This window comes from Pygocentrus nattereri, chromosome 7 (assembly GCF_015220715.1).
Source record: "Pygocentrus nattereri isolate fPygNat1 chromosome 7, fPygNat1.pri, whole genome shotgun sequence".
Taxonomy (NCBI): Eukaryota; Metazoa; Chordata; class Actinopteri; order Characiformes; family Serrasalmidae; genus Pygocentrus; species Pygocentrus nattereri.
In genome coordinates, this window is record NC_051217.1 from 34,205,857 (window position 1) to 34,227,155 (window position 21,299).

General features: G+C 38.6%; 1 protein-coding gene across 3 annotated transcripts in view; it reads left to right on the plus strand.

The window, feature by feature from the left end:
• The window catches only part of cntn5 (contactin 5), a 356,151-nt gene that overhangs the window by 188,715 nt on the left and 146,137 nt on the right, over positions 1-21,299 (plus strand). For all 3 annotated transcript variants that reach the window (XM_017701954.2, XM_017701955.2, XM_037540216.1), the window contains one exon: positions 17,790-17,885. In XM_017701954.2, coding sequence (XP_017557443.1) covers positions 17,790-17,885 — 96 coding nt within the window. The remainder of the gene's footprint in view (positions 1-17,789; positions 17,886-21,299) is intronic.

The following is a 21,299-nucleotide window of genomic DNA, read 5'->3' on the forward strand; positions in this document are numbered from 1 at the left end:
GAATGAAATTGCACGGTCACTCAGAAAATATCTCTAACAATAAAGGAAGCCATCTTTTCATATAGTTTATATAGAACATTCTGATCCCTTTCACTGAGGTTGGTGTGCACATGCATGTAGCGTAACTCCTCTGGTGACAGATTTAAGCAGGTCAGATTTGGAGGTGATATCCACAAAGTCCCAACAAAGAATGTAGCGCCAAAATCAGAAAAACAGAATTTGTTGTCAATTTACTTTTGACTTGCAATCATATTAACCAATAAAGCACTGTTTAATTTAAAACTACTGAAGTGAACTCCTGATTTTTTTCGTTATCAGAATTTGTATGTCCTTAAAATTGGTATCATGTTGGTGACAAAGTTTTTCACATTGTTATATTTTGCAAATTGGTGATGGGAAATTCGGCGATATGTTATTATAATGAATACAATAATGAACACTGAAGAAATGCAAGCATTACTGAGAGCATAATTAGTTCTATCTGTTACATTTAGTGTACTGCATTAAGTAAAATGTTGAATGCAAATTATTGTATTCACAGTTTCTGAGCACTACTAGTTCTCTTTTTATGTGTTCTAACCTTAGAAAAGCTTCAGAAAAAATATCCTGATACTTTTTGTCAATCATGAATCTGCTTTAAATTCCCCAATATTTTTGCTTTTTTTTTTGCCATATCGCTCATCTCTAGCTCAAATCAATCTAGCATCACTGTATTTGTATAACTAGAACAGTAGAGTATCTGTGTTGGTGACTCTCTCTCTTATACATTGTGTGCACAATTATTAGGCAAGTGAGTATTTTGACCATATTATCATTTTTAGGCATATTTTCTAACTCCAAGCTGGATAAACTTGAATGCTTAATGGATTTAAGCATAGCAGGTGATGTGTATCTGTGTAATGAGGGAGGGTGTGGCCTAAGGAGGTCAACACCCTATATCAAGGTGTACATAATTATTAGGCAGCTTTTTTCTTTAGGCAAAATGGGCCAAAAAAGAGATTGAACTGACTCTGAAAAGTTAAAAATCTTGAAATTGCTAAGATATTGGGGCGTGATCACAGAACTATCATTCAACGTTTTGTTGCAAATAGTCAACAGGGTCGCACGAAACGTGCTGAGAAAAAAAGACGCAAAATAACTGCCAAGGATTTGAGAAGAATCAAGCATGAAGCTACCAGGAACCCATTATCTTCCAATTCTGTCATATTCCAGAACTGCAACCTAGCTGGAGTATCAAGAAGTACAAGATGTTCAGCGCTCAGAGACATGGCCAAGGTAAGGAAGGCTGAAACCCGACCACCACTGAACAAGACATATAAGCTGAAGTGTCTAGACTGGTCCAAGAAGAATCTTGACAGATTGTTCAAAGGTTTTATGGACTGATTAAATATGAGTGATTCTTGACGGACCAGATGGATGGGCTCGTGGCTGGATCAGTAACGGGACAGAGCTCCACTTCGAGTCAGATGTCAGCAAGGTGGAGGTGGGGTACTGGTATGGGCTGGTATTATTAAAGATGAGCTGGTTGGACCTTTTCGGGTTGAAGATGGGCTCAAAATCAACTCCCAAGCCTACTGCCAGTTTTTAGAAGACACTTTCTTTAAGCAGTGATACAGGAAGAATCTGCATCTTTCCAAAAGACAATGATTTTTATGCAGGACAATGCTCCATCGCATGCATCCAAGTACTCCTCTGCATGGCTAGCCAGTAAAGGCATTAAAGATGAAAAACTTATGACATGGCCCCCTTCCTCACCTGACCTGATCCCAATTGAGAACTTGTGGGCAATTCTTAAATGGGAGATTTATAGTGAAGGAAAACAGTACACCTCTCTGATCAGGGTCTGGGAGGCTGTGGTTGCTGCTGCACAAAAAGTTGATCGTCAACAGATCAAGAAACTGACTCCATGAATGGAAGGCTTATCACTGTTATTGAAAAGAAGGGTCTCTTCAATAACATTGAACATATTGGTCACTCATTTTTTGGGAAAATGAGTGTTTTTCATTTAGCTGCGTAATAATTCTGCACCATTATAGTTGCCCAATAAATGTGCACATATTGATATTCTCCTACGAAAGCCAAAACTTCACTTTATTTTTCTTAAACATTTATGTTTGAGGTTTATTAACATTTTGGATTAACCGAGAGCACTGTAGTTGGTCATTAATAAAAATAAGACTTGCCTAATAATTGTGCACACAGTGTACACATTTAGCATCAGATGTCCTGGTATCACCTCTTTTTCTTTTCCAACAAGTGCCTTTCATTTTTCAAAGAGAAGGGCGACTTTGATCTGTCCTTTTCATGGCGTGAGGCCCCCATAGCTTACACTAATAAACATGGCCAGCGTGCCCGTTGACGTGTCTCTGGGGAAAGGCGCTACAATTCCCTCATTGACGTGATCGGCCAGCGTGTGTCTACTCATGCTTCAAATGAACATTTTAGCCTGACAAAACCGTGTCATAGCCAGGCCAGCCACCTCCTCACTGCAGAGTATGAAAAGCGTTAGATCAACAGCATCTCTGAGGCAGTGAGTGTTAACCCATTTACAGCTGAAAGACTGGAGCGCTTATCTTCTTGGATGTGCTCGTGTTCATTCAGGAGCACCCAGCCGTGCAGCATTCTGCAGAATTAAAAGTGCACGGTATTCAGAATCAGAAGAAAGACGGACCGTGGTTTCATCCCTATAGGTGCTCGTGTCCACATGATCCAGCGCTGGTGCCAAACACAGCCTTTTGTTTTAGCTTGAATAGCAGAATGAGACAGAGAATAACAACTGTGCCAAGCTGGTTTTGGCAAGCAGTGTTGCACTGCCATGACTCATTCTTAGGGTAGATCTACAAATGTCCATATTTACAGGTGGTCATTTCAGGATTCACAACATTTTATACTGATGGTTTGAGTCCACTTGCATTTTTTTGTCATCTTTTTTTTTGTCTTTATGCCAAACGTACTCGATCATCCTTATTTACGTCAAAATGTGTTGAATGTCAGAGTTTGCGGAGTTAAAGGTTAATAGTAGTGTAACTTGAGACATTAGTGAAGCTTTGTAAAATGGTTGCTCTGTGCATGTTTTTCATTGTTGCATAAAAATCATTTTATAGGCTTGCATTTGCTACTTTTCACTATAAATGATGTGATATTTGCCTTGCTAAAGTATTAAAATCAAATCTTTAGGTTTGGTGCCTGTTAGTTTGAGTGTTTAGGCAATGAAGTTTGAAAACAATTGTTTACTCTAGTTTAACATGCATGCAATGATGCATCCCAGATGTTGGCCTTATGTTTCATTTCGTAACATGTATAGCAAGTCTAAAATGTTTTTACCAGTTTTTTTTTTTATCATTGACTTGTTGCTCTGTAAGCCATGTGTCTTGTTCATAAAAACAAACAATACATTGGACCTTAGGTTTAAGTAATCCCTTTTTATCTTCCCATCAGTGGTATCCCAGTGAGCTTGGCTTCTTCTGAAAGCAGTAGCTGCACCCTGTTGCCTTCGAACAATGGGCTACCCCGTCTATCAGTGATGCCCAGAGTGTTTGGCTTAGGGCGAAGTCAGGAGAGGCTACAAGGCTAATGTAGCGGATGTTCCCAGTGTTCTATGTTGTCAGGGCTTCACGTCCTCTTAGCTCTTTTTATTTCACATCAGTCCTCAATTTGATACATTAGGGAGACCTATGGAAGGGTTGCTAGGGTCATGGTTAGAGTCTGAACATGGCATACATAAACCTTATGAATAGTTGCTTTGTCTGGTTTAAAGATGATGATTGCATGATGATCACTTATTTATGCAGAATACTTTACTTCAAATTGCACAATGCTCAGGACATATTTTATTAGGGCGAGATTTGAATTTTTGTCTGGACACCATACTAGATAGGTCCTCTACTAATCCTTCTCCCCTTAGCAAATCAGCCAGATTGACTAAAACTTTTATGAAAGATCTTAACTTGATTGAGAGATAGAGAGTATTCTTTCTATTCACACCCACATGGTACATATACATGCATTGACTATTTCTTGGTGTCTTCTCAGCTGTTTCACAGGACACTAGATATTGAATACCTCCCCAAGATATTAAGTGATCACTCTCCACTGGTATTATTACTCTTTATGTCAGACAAGATTAGAGGGACATATAGGTGGAGACTTAACCCTTCACTTCTGAAACATCCTGCATTCTGTACATTTATTAGAGAACAAATATATATATATATATATATATTTTTTTTTATTATGACCAATAAACCATCTTCCACTGACAGCTTTATCCTATGGGATGCTTTGAAAGCCTACCTGAAAGGCCAATGTATTTCCTATACAAAGGGCTTGACAAAAAAATATAATGCAGATATACAATCACTTGAATCAAAAATTACCACATTAGAATAAATATATCAACACCAACTAAAGATCTATATAAGGAATTAGTCAATGAGAAACTGAAATATAATACATTGAACACTTATCAAGCAGAGAAATCTATTATAAGATCAAAACAACGCTATTACGAGCTTGGAGAGAAAGCACACAAAGTTTTAGCACGGCAACTTAGAGTATTCTCATCTGATTAGTGTCTGGTAATATGATAACATATAACCCTACTGATAAATTACATTGATCTGTATAATTCTCAGTTAGCAGGTAGCTCGATAGAAATGGATCCATTTCTTTCTTCAGTTAACTTATCAAGTTTAAAGGAGGAAGATAAACCTTTCTCTATCTCCGAGTTTAAAAAAAGCTGTGCAATCACTTCCATCCAATAAATCACCAGGTGAGGATGGATTTCCTCCTGAATTGTATAAAGTGTTTCAGGATATCCTTATTCCACTTTTGATGGAGGTACTTGAGCAAGCAAGGAAGGAGAAACGTTTTCCAGAATCTTTCTCTAATGCTATCATATCTGTTATTTATAAGAAGGGGTAGGATCCATTACAGTGTGCCTCCTACAGGCCGATTTTACTTCTCAATACAGATTACAAACTGGTTACTAAAATGATTGCCAATAGACTTGAATCTTATCTTCTGCTATTAGTTAATCCTGATCAAACAGGCTTTATTATTAGGCGGTTTTCCTCAAATAAATTAAGAAGGATTCATATATTTTAATATAATACATGTTGCCAAATTTAACAATATACCAGGAGTGGCTGTTACTCTCAGCGCTGAAAAGGCCTTCGACCGTGTCAAGTGGCCATATTTATTTAAAGCTCCTGAGAAATTTGGCTTTGGTGATGCTTTCGTTGATTTGATTCGATTGATCTACAGATCCCCCAAAACTATGATAACAACTAATGGAGTCACCTCAAATTCAATTTCTTTATTTAGGGGATGCGGATTTTTGTCCTGTGTATCAAGCCGCTAGTTGAAGCTATCAGAACTAATCCTCAGATTCAAGGATATAAGATTGGTTCAAACATCCATAAGATATCACTTTTTCCGGACAATATTATTTTATTTTTAACTAATCCAGAAATGTCTCTTTCTTATTTGCAGGATTTGTTGCAATCATATAGTGCTTTTAGTGGATATAAAGTTAATGTTGATAAAACTGAAATCATGCCACTTTCTATATTCAATTATAAAAAAAATTATATAAGTCATAAGTTTCCTTTTAAGTGTACACCTACACATTTTAAATACCTAGGCATTCTAGTAGATAGCAATCTAAAAAATCTATATGATCTCAATCTTCTTGCCCTGCTGGAGAAGGTGAAGACCTCCCACTCACACTACTTGGTAGAATTAATGTAATTAAAATGAACATTTTGCCCAAATTTCTGTACATGTTTCAGTCACTCTCTATTCAAGTACCAACATCTTTTTTTACCTCTCTTAATAGACTGATTAGGCAATTTATATGGCGTGGTAAAACTCCGAGGATCAGCTTAAATAAACTTATGGACTTGGACTATATTCAAGGAGGATTACGACTTCCTAATTTTAAACTTTACTTCTGGTCCACCCAAGCTAGATTTTTAGCCCAGATATTTGATAGGGGCCCCCATCCTTCATGGCTAAATATTGAAAAATTAGAAATAAAAGAGGACACCCCTATAGACCTAATATATAAATGGCATATAAAGTTAGTCAAAGAGGCAACAGATAACCCCATGATTCTCCACCTAGTGCAAACATGGGGAAAGCTTTAACAATTATTTGGACACAAAGGATTTCTCTCATGTAAAACACCTCTATGGAGAAATGGATTACTTCCACAGTTCCTTCAAAACAAACATTTTAGTGAGTGGCCCAAAAAAGGAATTCATCATTTAGAACATTGCTACAAGCAAGGAGTCTTTATGTCTGTTGAACAGATTAAACAGGAATATAATTTAAGCAATACATCTTTTTTTGTTACTTACAGCTACGAGACTTCATCAGAACTAATAGTAAACACAAATGGAATCTACCCACAGTGACGCCGATGGAAAGGTTCTTTCATTCAGATCAGCCACTTCAGAAAATCATATCAAACACATATATATTGTGGAGTGATCTGTGTAAAGATAGTGTTACATCTAGATATAGATTAATTCAGTATAATTTTATTCACCAGCTTTATGCTACTCCATCTAAATTGCATAGATTTAACCCCAACATTTCACCCCTCTGTTTTCGATGTGGCTCTGCTGAAGGAACTTCTTTGCATTGCACCTGGACATGTCCTAAAGTGATTGATTTCTGGCAAAACGTCTGCAATACAATATCAGAGATAAATGAAAAGGCCTTTCCAGTAGACCCAGAAATTTGTCTTCTGGGAAACTACACTAATGCAGATTTCAGAAATGAATATGCTCTATGGCTTTTAGAAATGATGGTAATCATTGCTAAAAAATGTATTGCGCTAAAATGGAAAGCAGACGCTCGAATTCCTATTGGGATGTGGCTTTCTGAAATCAAGAGTTGTGTACCCTTAGAAACAATAACCTATCAATTAAATAATAATAGCAAAGTATTTTATAAGACCTGGCAACCATTTATTGATTACATTAAAGACATTCCACTGGACCAGAGAGAATGTATACAGGCATAAATAAATATAATTGAAACTCTCGTATCTCTCCATTTTTTCTCTTTTTTTCATATAAATGTTCAACAATGCATGTTCATTTGTGTTTGTTATTTGTATTATGTTTATAACTTTTAAAATCTAAATAAAATATTCCAAAAAGATGATCCATTGCCCTTATTTGTCGTATCTCATTTTTTGACATTTTTCAGTTTTTGACTTAATTTGAAATTACCTGGTATCCTTTAGACCGTGTGTAGATTTCAGGATGAATGGACTAAACAAAATGACAAAAAATGACCTGAAATAACTCTGGTTCCATTGACTTACATTAAAAGTAAAGTAGGTTTTTTCCTTCTCCTGTAAAGTTACCATTTTAGAGATATGAGATTTTCTTCCTACAACAGCTAACTGTATATGTGTGTTGACTAAATTCTTGCTCCAAGGAGTAATTTGAGCTAATGCAATAATGGACGTCCAGTAAAATGGCATTGAGGGTTTCCCCAAGGTGAAATGGTGAGGAAACATTAATGAGGGCATTTTATAAACTATACTAAAATGGAAGCTAGATGTCATTGAGAATGTACTCAAAGATTCCTTTGTTAGCATGGTTGCTAACTTTTTTAAGTTTTACGATGCTGTTATTATTAAGTTTAAAAAAGTCATGAGTGACAAATAATCACTGAATGGATTCTTACTCTTGTTGACTGAAATGTACAAACACAATGTGTTTTAATAAGGGAACCTGTTTGGAAGCAGCATGTCCAAAATCACATTTTAGCTGGTCTTTATTTAGTCGTATTTTTATTTTTTTTCCTTGTTGCGGAAACATGATTTAGGAAAGGTAAGGCCATGGTAATTTTGAGTTATTTCCTAGAAAATTCAGTGAGGGAATATTGGGCCCTGGGAATTTAGTGCTGTTTGCAGAATAACAAACATGGAACCTCAGGCCTGGGGAGCATGGAGTCCTGAAAACATAGGAATGTTTTCTAAAAAAGAATCTTCTAAATCACTTACGACATATTGACACAAAACAATGTCTTGACTCTGCTTAGGGTAAAGAGACATTGTGTAAATTAGATTTTTCACCACATTAATAGGCCTGGTATTCAGTTCTCAGCTTTATATCTGAAGTGTGAGCTCCAGGTAGTAATTTTTGAGTGTGAGTAGTGCCATAACATCAGGAGTAGTGTGATCAGTCAAATGTCTCAGGTTCAAGATCAGTCATTGTCTTATTGTATACCAAATATAGTGGTGTGGGTGACTCTAGCCTTAACCCTAATGCCTCAACATCCTCTTAGAAGACAGAATAGGGTCTTTCTTTGTTCACCATCTCTCTCTTTGCCCTATGGGTAAATTAGCAAACAATGTGTTTGCTTATAACTGGGGAAGTCAACAGAAAACAGAATTTTGACTTTGAACCTCAGTCTAGCATTGGATATAAATATAGCACCAAGTACTTTATATCATTGCCAGGCCTAGTAATCAATCATTTCCCAGAAGAAGGCTCATTCTCATTAAGGGGAATATAAAATGCATCCTAATGCATCAGTATGAAAGTGGTGGTTCCAATGTGAAGTTTTCAGAAATTTTATAATTGATTATGATGAAACCTCAGGGCTTGTATATTTTGGGTCATTGTTGAATTGAAACTCTGCACATTTTGCAGTTATATTCTTCCTTTACTGTTCATGTTTTGTAGTTTGTGAAACAAAAGGTTGACTTCTTGAACTGCCCAAAAGAAAAACTATCCAATCAGATTTATTTACTTCATTGTATTTAGGTAGATACAACCAAGTCAGCTTTCCCCCTTAACTGATGTGTTAGACTAGCCACTAAGCATTACAAAGCCATAGTGGAATCAAACAATAATTTTGATTCCCAATGAGTCAGGGCAATTTTATGAAAAATAAAAAAAATTATAATAATTCCAGATCTTCTGAAGTTATGCATAGCTTCAGTCAAATACAGTATTAGGAAAGAAAAAATAGCATTCCCTTTGTGCCAGCGTTCCAAACGAGTAAAATATACGTTGATATATCTGTTGTAAATAAAGCATAAAATGTCTTTTACAACCTTTTCATGTCTAAGGCCAAATCCTATTTCACAGCTCGCCCCTACCATTGAGCCCTTAGCCCTCTGTTTTGCGTGTTCATGTCTAGGTGTAGGATGTCCCAATACTTGTTGAGATAGAGATGTAGGGAGAAGTGTTGGGGCTACATGACCCTCCAAACTGAGGTTTTTCAGAGACTCCAAACAGAGTTATGAGAAAAAAATCTAGCAAAATGGCTGAACAAGAGACCAAATAAACCCACCAATGTGAGAATTTTCTCTGTTAAAAAATGATGATAACCACTGTATTATCTTAGTTTAACGTCATTATTTCAGTGTATTATGGTTGGTTTTTTTTTCATAAAAAGCAAAACAATTGCTAATAGCATGCTAATGTCTTAGTAGCTAGCTAGCTAACTTTCCCATTCCACCTTAAATATTCCAGCAGTTCTGAAGCCTGAAGCACCAGAATATAACTGCTGCACCATTTAAGGTGGAACAGGAATATTCGAACAAGCAACTGGTGAATATCTGACTTCAGTTTCATATCACTGAAGAATTAACGGTGGGTGATAACACATAATAGCCCCCCTCATTGAAGGCATATATGATGCCCTAAATGTAACTAAAGCCCAGCAGTGAGGAGCTGAACTTTACCCTCCTCTACTGTTACTGAAGACAGGCAGGGTCACCTACAGAGCAGGGCTAGTAGCTGTTTTTTTGTTTTTTTTTATTTATTTGAGGGTCCCATTTCAGTGAGAAGATTTCAACCAATACCTGTTGTAACCTCAATGGGTTATGGTGACACTCGAAAACAAGGGGTAGGGGTAAAAATAAAAAATGGGATTGGGCCCATGTTTAATTTTGAATAGCCAAAAAATGTTCATGTAAATCACCATTAGTTAGCGCTAACATGCTACTAGAATCAAATAGGTGTATTATGTTGGCATTATGACCCAATGCTAAAGCTGTTTTCAAGTGTAATGGTGTAATAGCTGTTTTCAAGTGTAATAAAAATCAGCTTGACATTGTTTTTATTGTCTCTACTCCACTACTAGAACATCCCTCTGCTTACATTCGTGTATTCAGTTTATTGAGTTTTTTAAAAAATAATTCAGAATTGGGTCTAGTGAATCATATTAAAGGGAATCGTGATGGAATCTCAGATTTGCATGATGCAGTGAATCATTTACTAACTAATCAAAGCGAACTGTAATTAAGTCAGAGATTTACAACCTAAAACAGAGCGAGCGAGAGAGAGCAAAGGAGGGAGGCAAGGACAGAAAAAAGGCAGAGAAAAGGGAAAGAATAAAGAAGAAATGAGACAAAATGAGGGTGAAAAGGAAGGACAAAAAGGTAGGGAAGGGGAAGAGAGAGCAAAAAGAAGGCATAGAAGTGCTGGATGAGCAGAAACCTGCCCCCGGTCGGCACTTTGTCACGGACCCCCTGCTGTGTGACATCACTGCTGTGCAAAATTAAAATTGCCTTATATTAGACTGAAAGGGCATAATCAAACGCCACCCACATCCAGCTCAGAAACAGTAGCACCGCAGATGCCCTGAAAGCTCCTGCCTTCAAATATAAGCCCACAATGCTGCGGCGCAGAGATTAATTACCAACGCGTCTGTCGCTGCTGATGCGGTTTCACACTGCTTACACAGAGTACAAAAACGGCTATTTTTGCTGTAGAGCTTTCAAAAACTTACCATCACTCATAGTTACTTGCATTGACATTCGTCTTATATCACTAAGCCAAAGCTGTTTGTCTTGCATTTTGATCCTGAACACAGAAAGCAGGTTCTGCAGAGTCACTTTTTCGCTGACCCGCCTTTAAAGGAAGCACGATTCAGCCCAGTTTAATTTCAAAGCACCAAAGAGTTGAACAATGTCTCATTTCCAAGCACTTTGGCACCATTCAGATGCACTTTTCCCCTTCATACAGCAACGCATAATTGGTGCTTCTGCTGATACACTGACCTTCATAAATATTGTTTACAACACATTTCCATTTGGCCCCTGTAATTGAGAACCGCAAGTTTGCATGCTTGAACAGAGAGAAAATTGACCTTTACAAACAATTTACCCATTGGCCACAAAGAGCAGCGACAGATTGTGAGTCCTTAGGATGTGTGCAAATGTATCGCAGAGTTCATTTTCATTTCATTTTCCCTCTTCCTAGTGTAAGCATGTTGCTATGCATGTCGTTAAAGCATTATGTTAACGTCAAGAGGTCAAGCTTCCACTGAGCTCAGACAGAAGCCTTTTTCTTTTCAATCAAACCTCTTTTCTCAATGCAGTTAAACTTACTAAGGATGTTAGGGCCGTTGTGTTTGATTTGTATTAAAAGGTAAGTGTTTTCTGCACTTCCTCTGCCCAATAAAAATGCCTTGTAGAGTTTAGCAATGTTTTTGCTGGGCAAAGAAATAATGACATAGGTTTGTCTATATATTGTTCATTTGTGGTTTGAGTTGGTTTGGTTTGATTTGGTTCAGTTTATTTTGTACAATAAAAATAAATACTCAGATTGATTTTGGCTGGTTCTTAAAATCTATTGTTAACCTATAAAACGTTACCTTACTTAATTATGAAGTGTAAAATGGTTTTATTAACAGTTATACATTTGTTTTTGTAATCTAATGTACATTTTTGCTGATATTACCCACAGACGACAGAGTTTCTTTCACTCTATTGGATAATCGTAAGATTTAATTCCAAACAATCTACGTATATTGAAACGGTGTTGGATATGAAGAGTTTTTTTTTTATAAGAATGACAGCTGATGTTAATGGAAAAAAAACATTCTTTCTCTAATAAAAGTGGGTGGACTCAGACCCAGTTATTTTGATTATGGCATGATTGTTGGAGTCAGATGGGCTGGTTGATTTCTGTAACTGCTGAGCTGGGATTTTCTCACACCATTGTCTCTACAGTTTACTCAGAATGGTGCCATAAAGAAAAAAAATCATCCAGTGAGGGACAGTTCTGTTGAGGTCAGTAGAGAATGGCCAGACTTGTTCAAGTTGACAGAAAGGTTACAATGACTGAGATAACCACTCTGTTCAATTGTGTTGAGCAGAAAAGCATTTCAGAGTGCACAACACATCATATCTTGAGGCAGATGGGCTACAACAGCAACACCTGGGGACCACATCAGGCCCCACTTCTGTCAGCCAAGAACAGAAAGCTGAAGCTGCAGTGGGTGCAGACTCACCAAAACTGGACAGTGGAAAAAGGTTGTGTAATGATGAGGGGATTGTTTTCTCAACACACTTTGGGCATGTTAATACCAATCTATCATCGATTGAAAGCCACAGCTTATTTGAGCATTGTGGCTGGCCATGTGCATCTCTTCATGGCCACGATTTACCCATCATCTGATGGCTACTTCCAGCATGATAGTGCACAATGTCACAAAACGAAAGTCATCTCAAACTGGTTTCATGAACAAGACAATGAGTTCAGTGTTCTTCAGTGACCCTGCCAGTTACTAGATCTGAGTCCAGTAGAACACCTGTAGGATGTGGTAGAACAGGATATTTGCAACTGAAAAATCTGAATTTTATGATGAAATCACATCAACACAGACCAGAAGCTCAAAGTAATGTTTCTACCATCTTGTGGAATCAGTGCCATTAAGGAATGAGGCTGTTTTGAGAACAAAGGAAGACCCTACCCGCTATTAGCATAGTGTTCCTAATAAAGTTATAAGTGAGTGTATATCATGAAAAACATTCATTTTTGGAAGTGTTCTTTAATGCTTTTTCAAAATGTTTTTTGCTTATGATATAAGCATCACAAAACAATATGATATGGCAGAACAGCACACCAGGCAAAACAAGAACACAGTGCCAGTGATAGGAAGCAATGCTCTTTGAAAAAAATCAAGACATTTGACTCTTAATGGCACCCCTTTGAGGAGAGTTTATGCTACTCAGTGAGTGAGTTACTTACTAACTTTACTTACTGTCTTTACTTACTTACTTTACTGTTAGAGTGCAGGTTTTCCGCATGAAATACCTGTGTTTCAAAACATAGCCAAGCAGCTAACTAAGCCCATTTTTTCCTATCACATAAATATTGGGTGTTTTTAAGCTCAATACACTACAAAGCATCAACACTTGTGAAGCAAGCCATGCAGCTACCTTGAATTAGGACTGCAACAAATGCTTGAAAAATTCTGTATACAAAAATCTTGAAATGTTAAATAAAGCAAGATAATCTGCATGTTATGTAAAAACACAGATTTATGATTAATCTTTCTCGTGTCTGCCAAATAGTCCTTTCCTGTCTATTCCATGGTCATATCAGTAATAAAACTGCGTTCCTTACTGCTTGTGTCAAAGCTGAAATTGAGGTGATAATGTTGATTTTAATCATCATGATTTTAACCATCCAGTACAATCCAATTTCTTTTCCTTCTGGTTAGCTAGTCTCACTACTGTATTCATTTCTGAGAATAAATGACAGTGTGTTGGTTAGCAAGCTGTCCATCTGGAGCAGAAACATATTAAATAGCGTGATGGCTTAAGAATGACACAGCTGAGTTAGCAAATGCTGAAGGATAAAGCATTTTTTTGTGTGACTTGAAAAATGTAGTCATATAGAATGTAACCCTCTAACCCTCTCACTCACTGACTAGAGCTGACCTTTTAAGAGTTGGTGATAAATCAAAAACACATTAAAAAGTCTTGTTAATAGTTGCCAGATTGAGCAAGATCATCTGGAATAACATTTTTATACTACTTGCTTTGGCAGTAATTGTTTGTCAGTGATCCTGTAGGATTTCCAGTTTCATTAATGAATAATAATAATAACAATAATATATTTTCAACACAGCTCTACATGCGACACTAAAAAAAAAGGCAGGCAGCCAATGGCGTGGTGTTGTCTATGAATTTTGCTCTGATTAGTTATGGTGATGTATGCAAATATAATTTGTTGTGGCAGATTAACTGCAGGATTTCCACCTGCCGAGCCTTTCATACTTTGCCCCTCCACCATCTATCTCTCTCTCTCTCTCTCTCTCTCTCTCTCTCTCTCTCTCTCTCTCTCTCTCTCTCTCTCTCTCTAGCGCAGATTTAATTATGGTACCAGCAGTCAAGCAGCTCATGCCAGAGCCAGTGATGGTCATGTAGCTATCATATCCCAGGAGAGTTATTCACACCATTTCAAAAATCATATTAATTCAATGGCCGTAATCAAACAAGCCCAGAAGGCATGATGAATGTGTGAAACGCTGAACTGTTATTTGGCCTTCTGTCTTTCGATGTGCCTCTGCTTGCTTTACTCTTGGGGGATGAGAGATGGAGAGGTTATTGTTCTTCTAGCACATTTTTCTATTTGCTGGAGATCATGATCATGAAAGAAATGTTTCCATCCAGATTTCTGAGCATTCTAAGGGCAGCTGGCTTTCTGCAGACCAGGTGTGTTTGTGCTGGGTTCATAATCGACTTGGTTTTTCTACAGATCAGTCTCCCAGTCTGAGAAACTGGGTGGACCCCTTAGTGCGCTTGTAAGATGTAGAGCAGAGCAGTGTTTTGGAGGCAGCTGAAATTTTCTAAAGCTTTCTCAGGCCTTCCAGCTCACAGCAGAGTTGGTGCGATGTGATGGTTTCGCCAAAAAATAAATGTAAAAAATTTTGAACACAGGTTTTTCCCTGATCAACAATGCAGGCAACTAGTTTGGCTACAACAGCAGGGAACCACATCAGGTCCCATTCTGTCAGCCAAGAACAGAAACCTGAGGCTGCAGTGGGTGCACACTCACCAAAACTGGACAGTGAAAAAAGGTGGTGTAATGATGAGGGGATTGTTTTCTCAACACACTTTGGGCATGTTAATAGGGTTTGCTTCTGTGGTTCTTTCATTTTAAATATGTAGAGATCCTTGTGAATTGCGTGTAAACTGTGTGCATAAATAATTGCATGCTTGCCTCAAACTGCATTGCACAAAAGTACATCGCATAGCTACATGGCAGTTGCAGCTGTCTTAAAGAATGAATTTTGCATGAAGGCCTTAAGCCTTCTTAAAAACAGACATTTTTACTTAGTATCTGTTGTGAAGTATTCATTGTTTATAAGGCTGCATGTTAAAATATGTTTTAATTGCTATTAGATTCTATGATAAACACCTTGTTAAGGGCTGTGATGACAGAACAGATCAAATTTCTTCACGCAACATGCGATTTTGACATAATTAGATTGCGGAAAAAGTAACCCAACAAGTTCTTCACTGTGCTGAACTTGAACTCTGCTCTGCCACATGGACGGAAAGTCTTTGAGTGTTTCAGTTCAACACTCAGTTACAAGACACATGCATGCACAACCACTCCATTCTGAACTACTAGTTATAAAAATGCTTACAATATGATGACAGATCTCACTCTGTGTTGTATGTAAAATGTAGAGATTCTCTGCATACTTTGTTAGCCCCTTTTTGCGCTGTTCTTCAGTGGTTAGGACCCCCATGGACCCTCACAAAGCAGGTATTATTTGGGTGGTGGATCATTCTCAGGTGAGTACGTGTGTACGACCAGTACGAGTGGATCAGACACAGCAGTGCTGCTGGAGTTTTCAAACACCTCAGTGTCACTGCTGGACTGAGAATGGTCCACAAACCAAAAATATCCAGCGTCCTGTGGGGAGTGTCCTGTGACCACTGATGAAGGACTAGAGGATGACCAACACAAACTGTGCAGCAGCAGATGAGCTAACTCTCTGACTTTACATCTACAGGGTGGACCAACAATACAGGTGTGTCTAATAGAGTCGACACCGCTGTGTCTGATGCACTCAGACCAGCACAACACACACTAACACACCACCACAAACTAAGGAAAAAGTTAAACAGGTCTGCACCCACCACGGCAGGTCTGAAAACACCTCAGCTGAAATGGACATTCTGATTGGCTTTGGCGCTCAGTTTTACTTGCTCAGTTTGTGCTGGTCAGTGCTTCATGCAGTTTAGAGAAAACGGAGGGGTTTTTCTCACATCCTGAACTCAGAAAGTTTTGGGGCATTGCCCAGTAGTGGGGCAAATGCCCTCTTGCCACTGTAGTTCCACCAGCCCTGTTAAAGCCTTTATACTTCTGTGACAAATGAATGTAAGTATAGCTAGAAAAGCTTGCAAAAAATTTCTGCAGTGGTGAGCTGTGACTATTACATTTATGGCATTGGCTGACGCTCTTATCCACAGTGAATTACAATTTGATCATTTTACACAGGTAGGCCAAGGTGGTGTTAGGAGTCTTTCCCAAGGACCCTTATTGGTCTAGTGTAGGGTGCTTGCCCTGCTGGGGGATTGAACCCCACAAGGCAAACCAACCACACTATTAAAGCTAGGCCATCAGTTCAGACCATGAATGTCAAGACTTGGTCAGTAAGATTTGACAGAAAAACACCTAGATGATTATGCTAATGTCTGTTAGTAGTTCTGTAGAATTTCCAATAGTATGTTCTAATGGTGGTGCACATGGAAATTGTTACATTAAACGTAACACATTAAATTGTTACATTAATACATAACACATTAAACGTATTTGAAGCTTGTAAATGACTTTTCATATTTTTTAAGCATATCTTCTTCTTCTTCTTCTTCTCTTGGCTGCTCCCTTTAGGGGTCGCCACAGCGGGTCATCTGCCTCCATCTTGCCCTATCCATTGCCTCTTCTACTTTCACACCAACCATCTCCATTTCCACCTTCACTACATCCATAAACCTTCTCTGAGGTCTACCTCTTCTCCTTCTACCCGGCAGCTCCATCTCCAACATTCTTTGACCAATATATCCACTATTCCTCCTCAACACATGTCCAAACCATCTCAACCTGGCCTCTCTGGCTTTATCTCCAAACTGCTCCACCTTCACTGTCCCTCTGATCTGCTCATTTCTAATCTTGTCCATCCTCGTCACTCCCAATGAAAATCTCACCATCTTCATCTCCGCCACCTCCAGCTCAGCCTCCTGTCTTTTAGACAGAGCCACAGTCTCCAAACCATACATCATAGCAGGACGCACTACTGTCTAGCTTATAACAGCCATAAACCTATATTTTACATTGTACAGTGTCAGAAACCACACAAACAAGTCTATTAGAGGTGGCTTAACAGCTCAACTTGGTTTGAGGGAAGTGTGTGATGATTGATGATGAACAGTTTGCCTGGTGCTAATTGGTGGAGTTTAAACTTGCTCCAGTCTTTGCTTCTTTAGCCTTGAAACTTCAATGAACAACCAAAGATGAAGACATCAGACACCAGACATGGCTTGGTTGATCGGCTGCATTTGGAATAAGTGAAAAATTATGTACATTTTTGACCAAACCACTGATTTAAGAGTCAGACAGACAGACACATGTACCAAAGCCCAAATGTTGATGCTCAAATACAGAAAAATGTTCTTTATTTCTCCACAATCTCTGCTCTGGTGTTTGGACGCCACTCGTGGGAGAGATGGCTGTTGGCAAGGTTAACTGCTTTAATTACCGCTAGGCCTTCGTTCCTGCCAGTGCTTAGAGGTCAGCTTTAAAAGATAGTTTGGAGCCTGAGCCGAGGCCACTGGAGGCCCGCAGCTCATGTGACAGATACTAAATCTTGCCAGGCCTCTGGCACTCATCAGCCAGGCTCATATGCAATGTTTGACCCTTAATCTGCAGGTTATCTCCACCCTCTCGGCCACGCTATGTCTTTCTGCCACCTTCCAACACCCTGCATGTGTGTGTGTGTTTCCACAGATCTGGGTGTATTCAGCACTCGAGCGAGAGGAGGTGTGTCAGTGAGAGAAGGCCAGGGAGTAGTGCTTATATGTACCCCTCCTCCACATTCACCAGGTAAGCTCTCTCTCTCTCTCTCATTCGCTCTCGAACATGAATCAGAAATCATAATGCCTTTTCCATCTGTAATATGACACTTTTGGTTGAAACACAGTAGGGTCTTTCAGCTACCAGAGCATTGTTGTGAGCATGGAGGGAAGGAGAGTTGACACATGATATTATTTGTTAATATTTGTTCCCCCAGCCTGCTCTGCCATGGTGAAGTAACTAAAAATCAGATGTTTTAGATTCCATTTTTATGGAAGTCTACAGAAAATCCTGTCTATTAAATAATGTGGTTAATACGACATGATATTAACTAATGCACACACACAAACACATCTTCAAAGCCATCTGGTTTAGGGGGAGTTAAGGGGGGCTTAGGGCTGGAGTCTATCCCAGCAGTCATTGGGTGGAAGGCATGATACTCCCAGATGAGTGTACTTCATGATGAAGTTAACCAGTACAGATAATTTCCTACTATATGGGATATATGCAGTCCTGAGCAGGACCAGCTGACTCTTGATTTTTGGATCAAGATGCCAAGAGGAAAAGATGATGCCTCTGAAAGAGTCTCCACCACCACTAAACAATGAGGGACAAATGCACTTCTTTCCCTCCAGTACAGTTCCAGGGACTTGTAAATTCTATGCAAAGCCACAGTAAAGTGTTCTCTTCGCTTGTGTTGACACCATGCCTGTCAACACAACAGTTTTTCTTTTAACTTTTGACTCACCTGCATGTTGTAGGGGTTGCACTGACTAGCTAAATAGTTGACTAATATATCCACTCATCAGTGCTGTGTGTAGCTGTTGACTAGGTGAGGATATTGTCCAAGAAACAGTAGTGAACAGTCAGGCAAAGTGTCTTAAAGAAACCTTTCTGCTACACAATAACCTCAAAAAACTGTTAGCACTGCTACACAACTTTAAACCAATTCCACTGCAGGCTGTTTAGGACTGCAGGCTAAAATACAAACCCAGGGCATGTAGCTTTTGAAAAGTGCGTACATTAAAAGAAAAGAGAAATTTGACTGACATGAAGAACAACCAACCACAAACTCCCTTTTTCTCAGTGTCCAGAGGCAGGCGGGTCAGAACTTTGTCAGTCTAAACAGACCTGGGGAAAATTAAGAGCTGCACCACAATGGCAAACACAAAGACATGTCTTTTACTTGCTACTAAAGTCTTAAGATAAAGTTATTGACTAACTTTTAAAAACATACTGTAGCAGATGGTTCATCAGTTCAACCTATAAAATGCTTTGGGTGGTAACAGTCAAGCTTTTGCCTGGTTCCAGAAGTTGGATAGCATGAGCTAGTGGCTATAACCAGCTTACTGTCGCCGTGTTGTCTGGAGATGCTCTCTGTCGGCTATTTCGGGTGATAAATGATCGCTTGTTTCCCATCGAACTGATAAAAAGCAGTGCATGGAGGTGCAGATGGATGGGAGAGACAAGATTCTGATATTGTTGGTCATTTTCACATTAGTTAGATATCAGACAGCCCATGTACATCTGTGAAAAGGTGAAACATAACATCTGTCATTAGTCCCTAATAGTACACTTTTAGAAAAGTACTTTTCACTGAAGTTCAGGACACCTTTTTTTCACTTTCTTTAAACCTATGGTAAATTATGTGACTAGTTGACACGTGTGTCAACAGTGTGTAGAGTTGCATTGGATCATACTGTATAATGCTTTTTAAATATCTGTGAAATATGCAAATACATGCTGATAAAGATGCTGCATACATTAATAGTATTGCCGTTGGTGATGTGACCTGTAAAATGAGAAATTCCAACATGATTGTGTGTAAATTAGAGAAACTCTAACATTACAATCGCGCTGGGGTTCATATCATTGTTTTCTTTACACCAAGTATTATCCTGCATCAGCCTCAGTTTCTAAATAGTACTTTACTCTCAATCTCTCTTTGTTACTTCATTCACTTCTCTCTTGTATTGTTGTCTCCTCTCTGTGCTTGTCTCATGGAAGCCTCTGTAATTGAGGGTCAAATGGGGTAAAATGCAGAGGGACAGGAGTAAACATGAAGAAAAGAATGCGGATAGGGACAGTGGACCAGAAAACTAACAGCCAGAGACAGCTGAGCACAGAGTTATCAGATAAAAGACTTCTGGCAGTCCAGCCATTTTAAAGCACTTTCTCCCCCAGAGACCACGACTAGCCCTGGAACTGCAGTCAGAGACTCAGAGACAAACACAAGAGAGGAAAACGCAGTTCTGGCTGTGCACATGTTACTATTGTAATGTCAACCAACGCTGTATAAGATAATGAGTCTCTCATAATTATGGCTGCAATTAACAACTAGTTTCATAATCGATTAGTGGGTTCATTATGACTGACTAATCAGTTAGTCGGGAACTGAAAACCTGAAGATATTCTGGAAATGTTTTATTCATAAAAACTAAAAGTGCTCAAATTAATTAAGAGACCCTTATTAGTCCCACAATGGGGAAATTTCACCTCTGCATTTAACCCATCTGTGCAGTGAAACTCCACATACACATTAGTGAGCAGTGAGCACATTTGCCTGGAGCAGTGGGCAGTCCTGTCCACAGCACCAAGGGAGCAGTTGGGGGTTAGATGTCTTGCTCAAGGGCACCTCAGTCACATACTGTCAGCTCTGGGGATCGATCAGCAACCTTCCAGTCATAGGACTGGCTCCGTAATCTCCAGCCCACGACTGCCACCAAGAGCAGCAGGACAAGCCACATGCAGGGAGTGGTCACTGGCAGATGAGGACGTGTTTCTGCCTGGGATCGAACCAGAGGCCTTTCGTGTGTAACGCGATAACTGCTACACCACAGAAACTTGCAATCGTCCTCTATACAAAAACAAATCTATAAAACTCTTCTTATTCATACTTTCTAAAAATATTTATAAAACTCACAGCACCAGATTTGCTGCATCACTCCTGAAAAATATATTTCTGAAAAGTACAGAAAGAGTAAAGAAATAAAAGTAATATATCTTACATGGTAGTCCACGATAGGCTGGTTTTCTGTATTTCTCCTCTAACGATAAATAAAAAAAAAAAATTTAAAATAAATGAAAACCTCCTGTGTGGTCGATAACATCATGTTATGAAATTTTGATATTGTGGATCAGACTGACAGTATGACAGACTGACAGCCCAGTCATCAACTATGTCAGATACATAGACATAAAGCAGCCTATCACTCAGAGAGCGTCAATAATCATGCATGGGATGTCAGCGTTTTCAAATATATATACATATATATATTTATCTATCAAATATACTTTTTAACAATCCTGATTCAAATATTGAAAATAAAGTTTTAAAAAATCTTAGTGATTTAAAGCTCTGTGGTCTTGTAGATGAATCCCAGAGAGAAACAAAATAAATGAAAATAAAAAAATAAAAATAAAAACATCTGAGCTAGTCTGTGT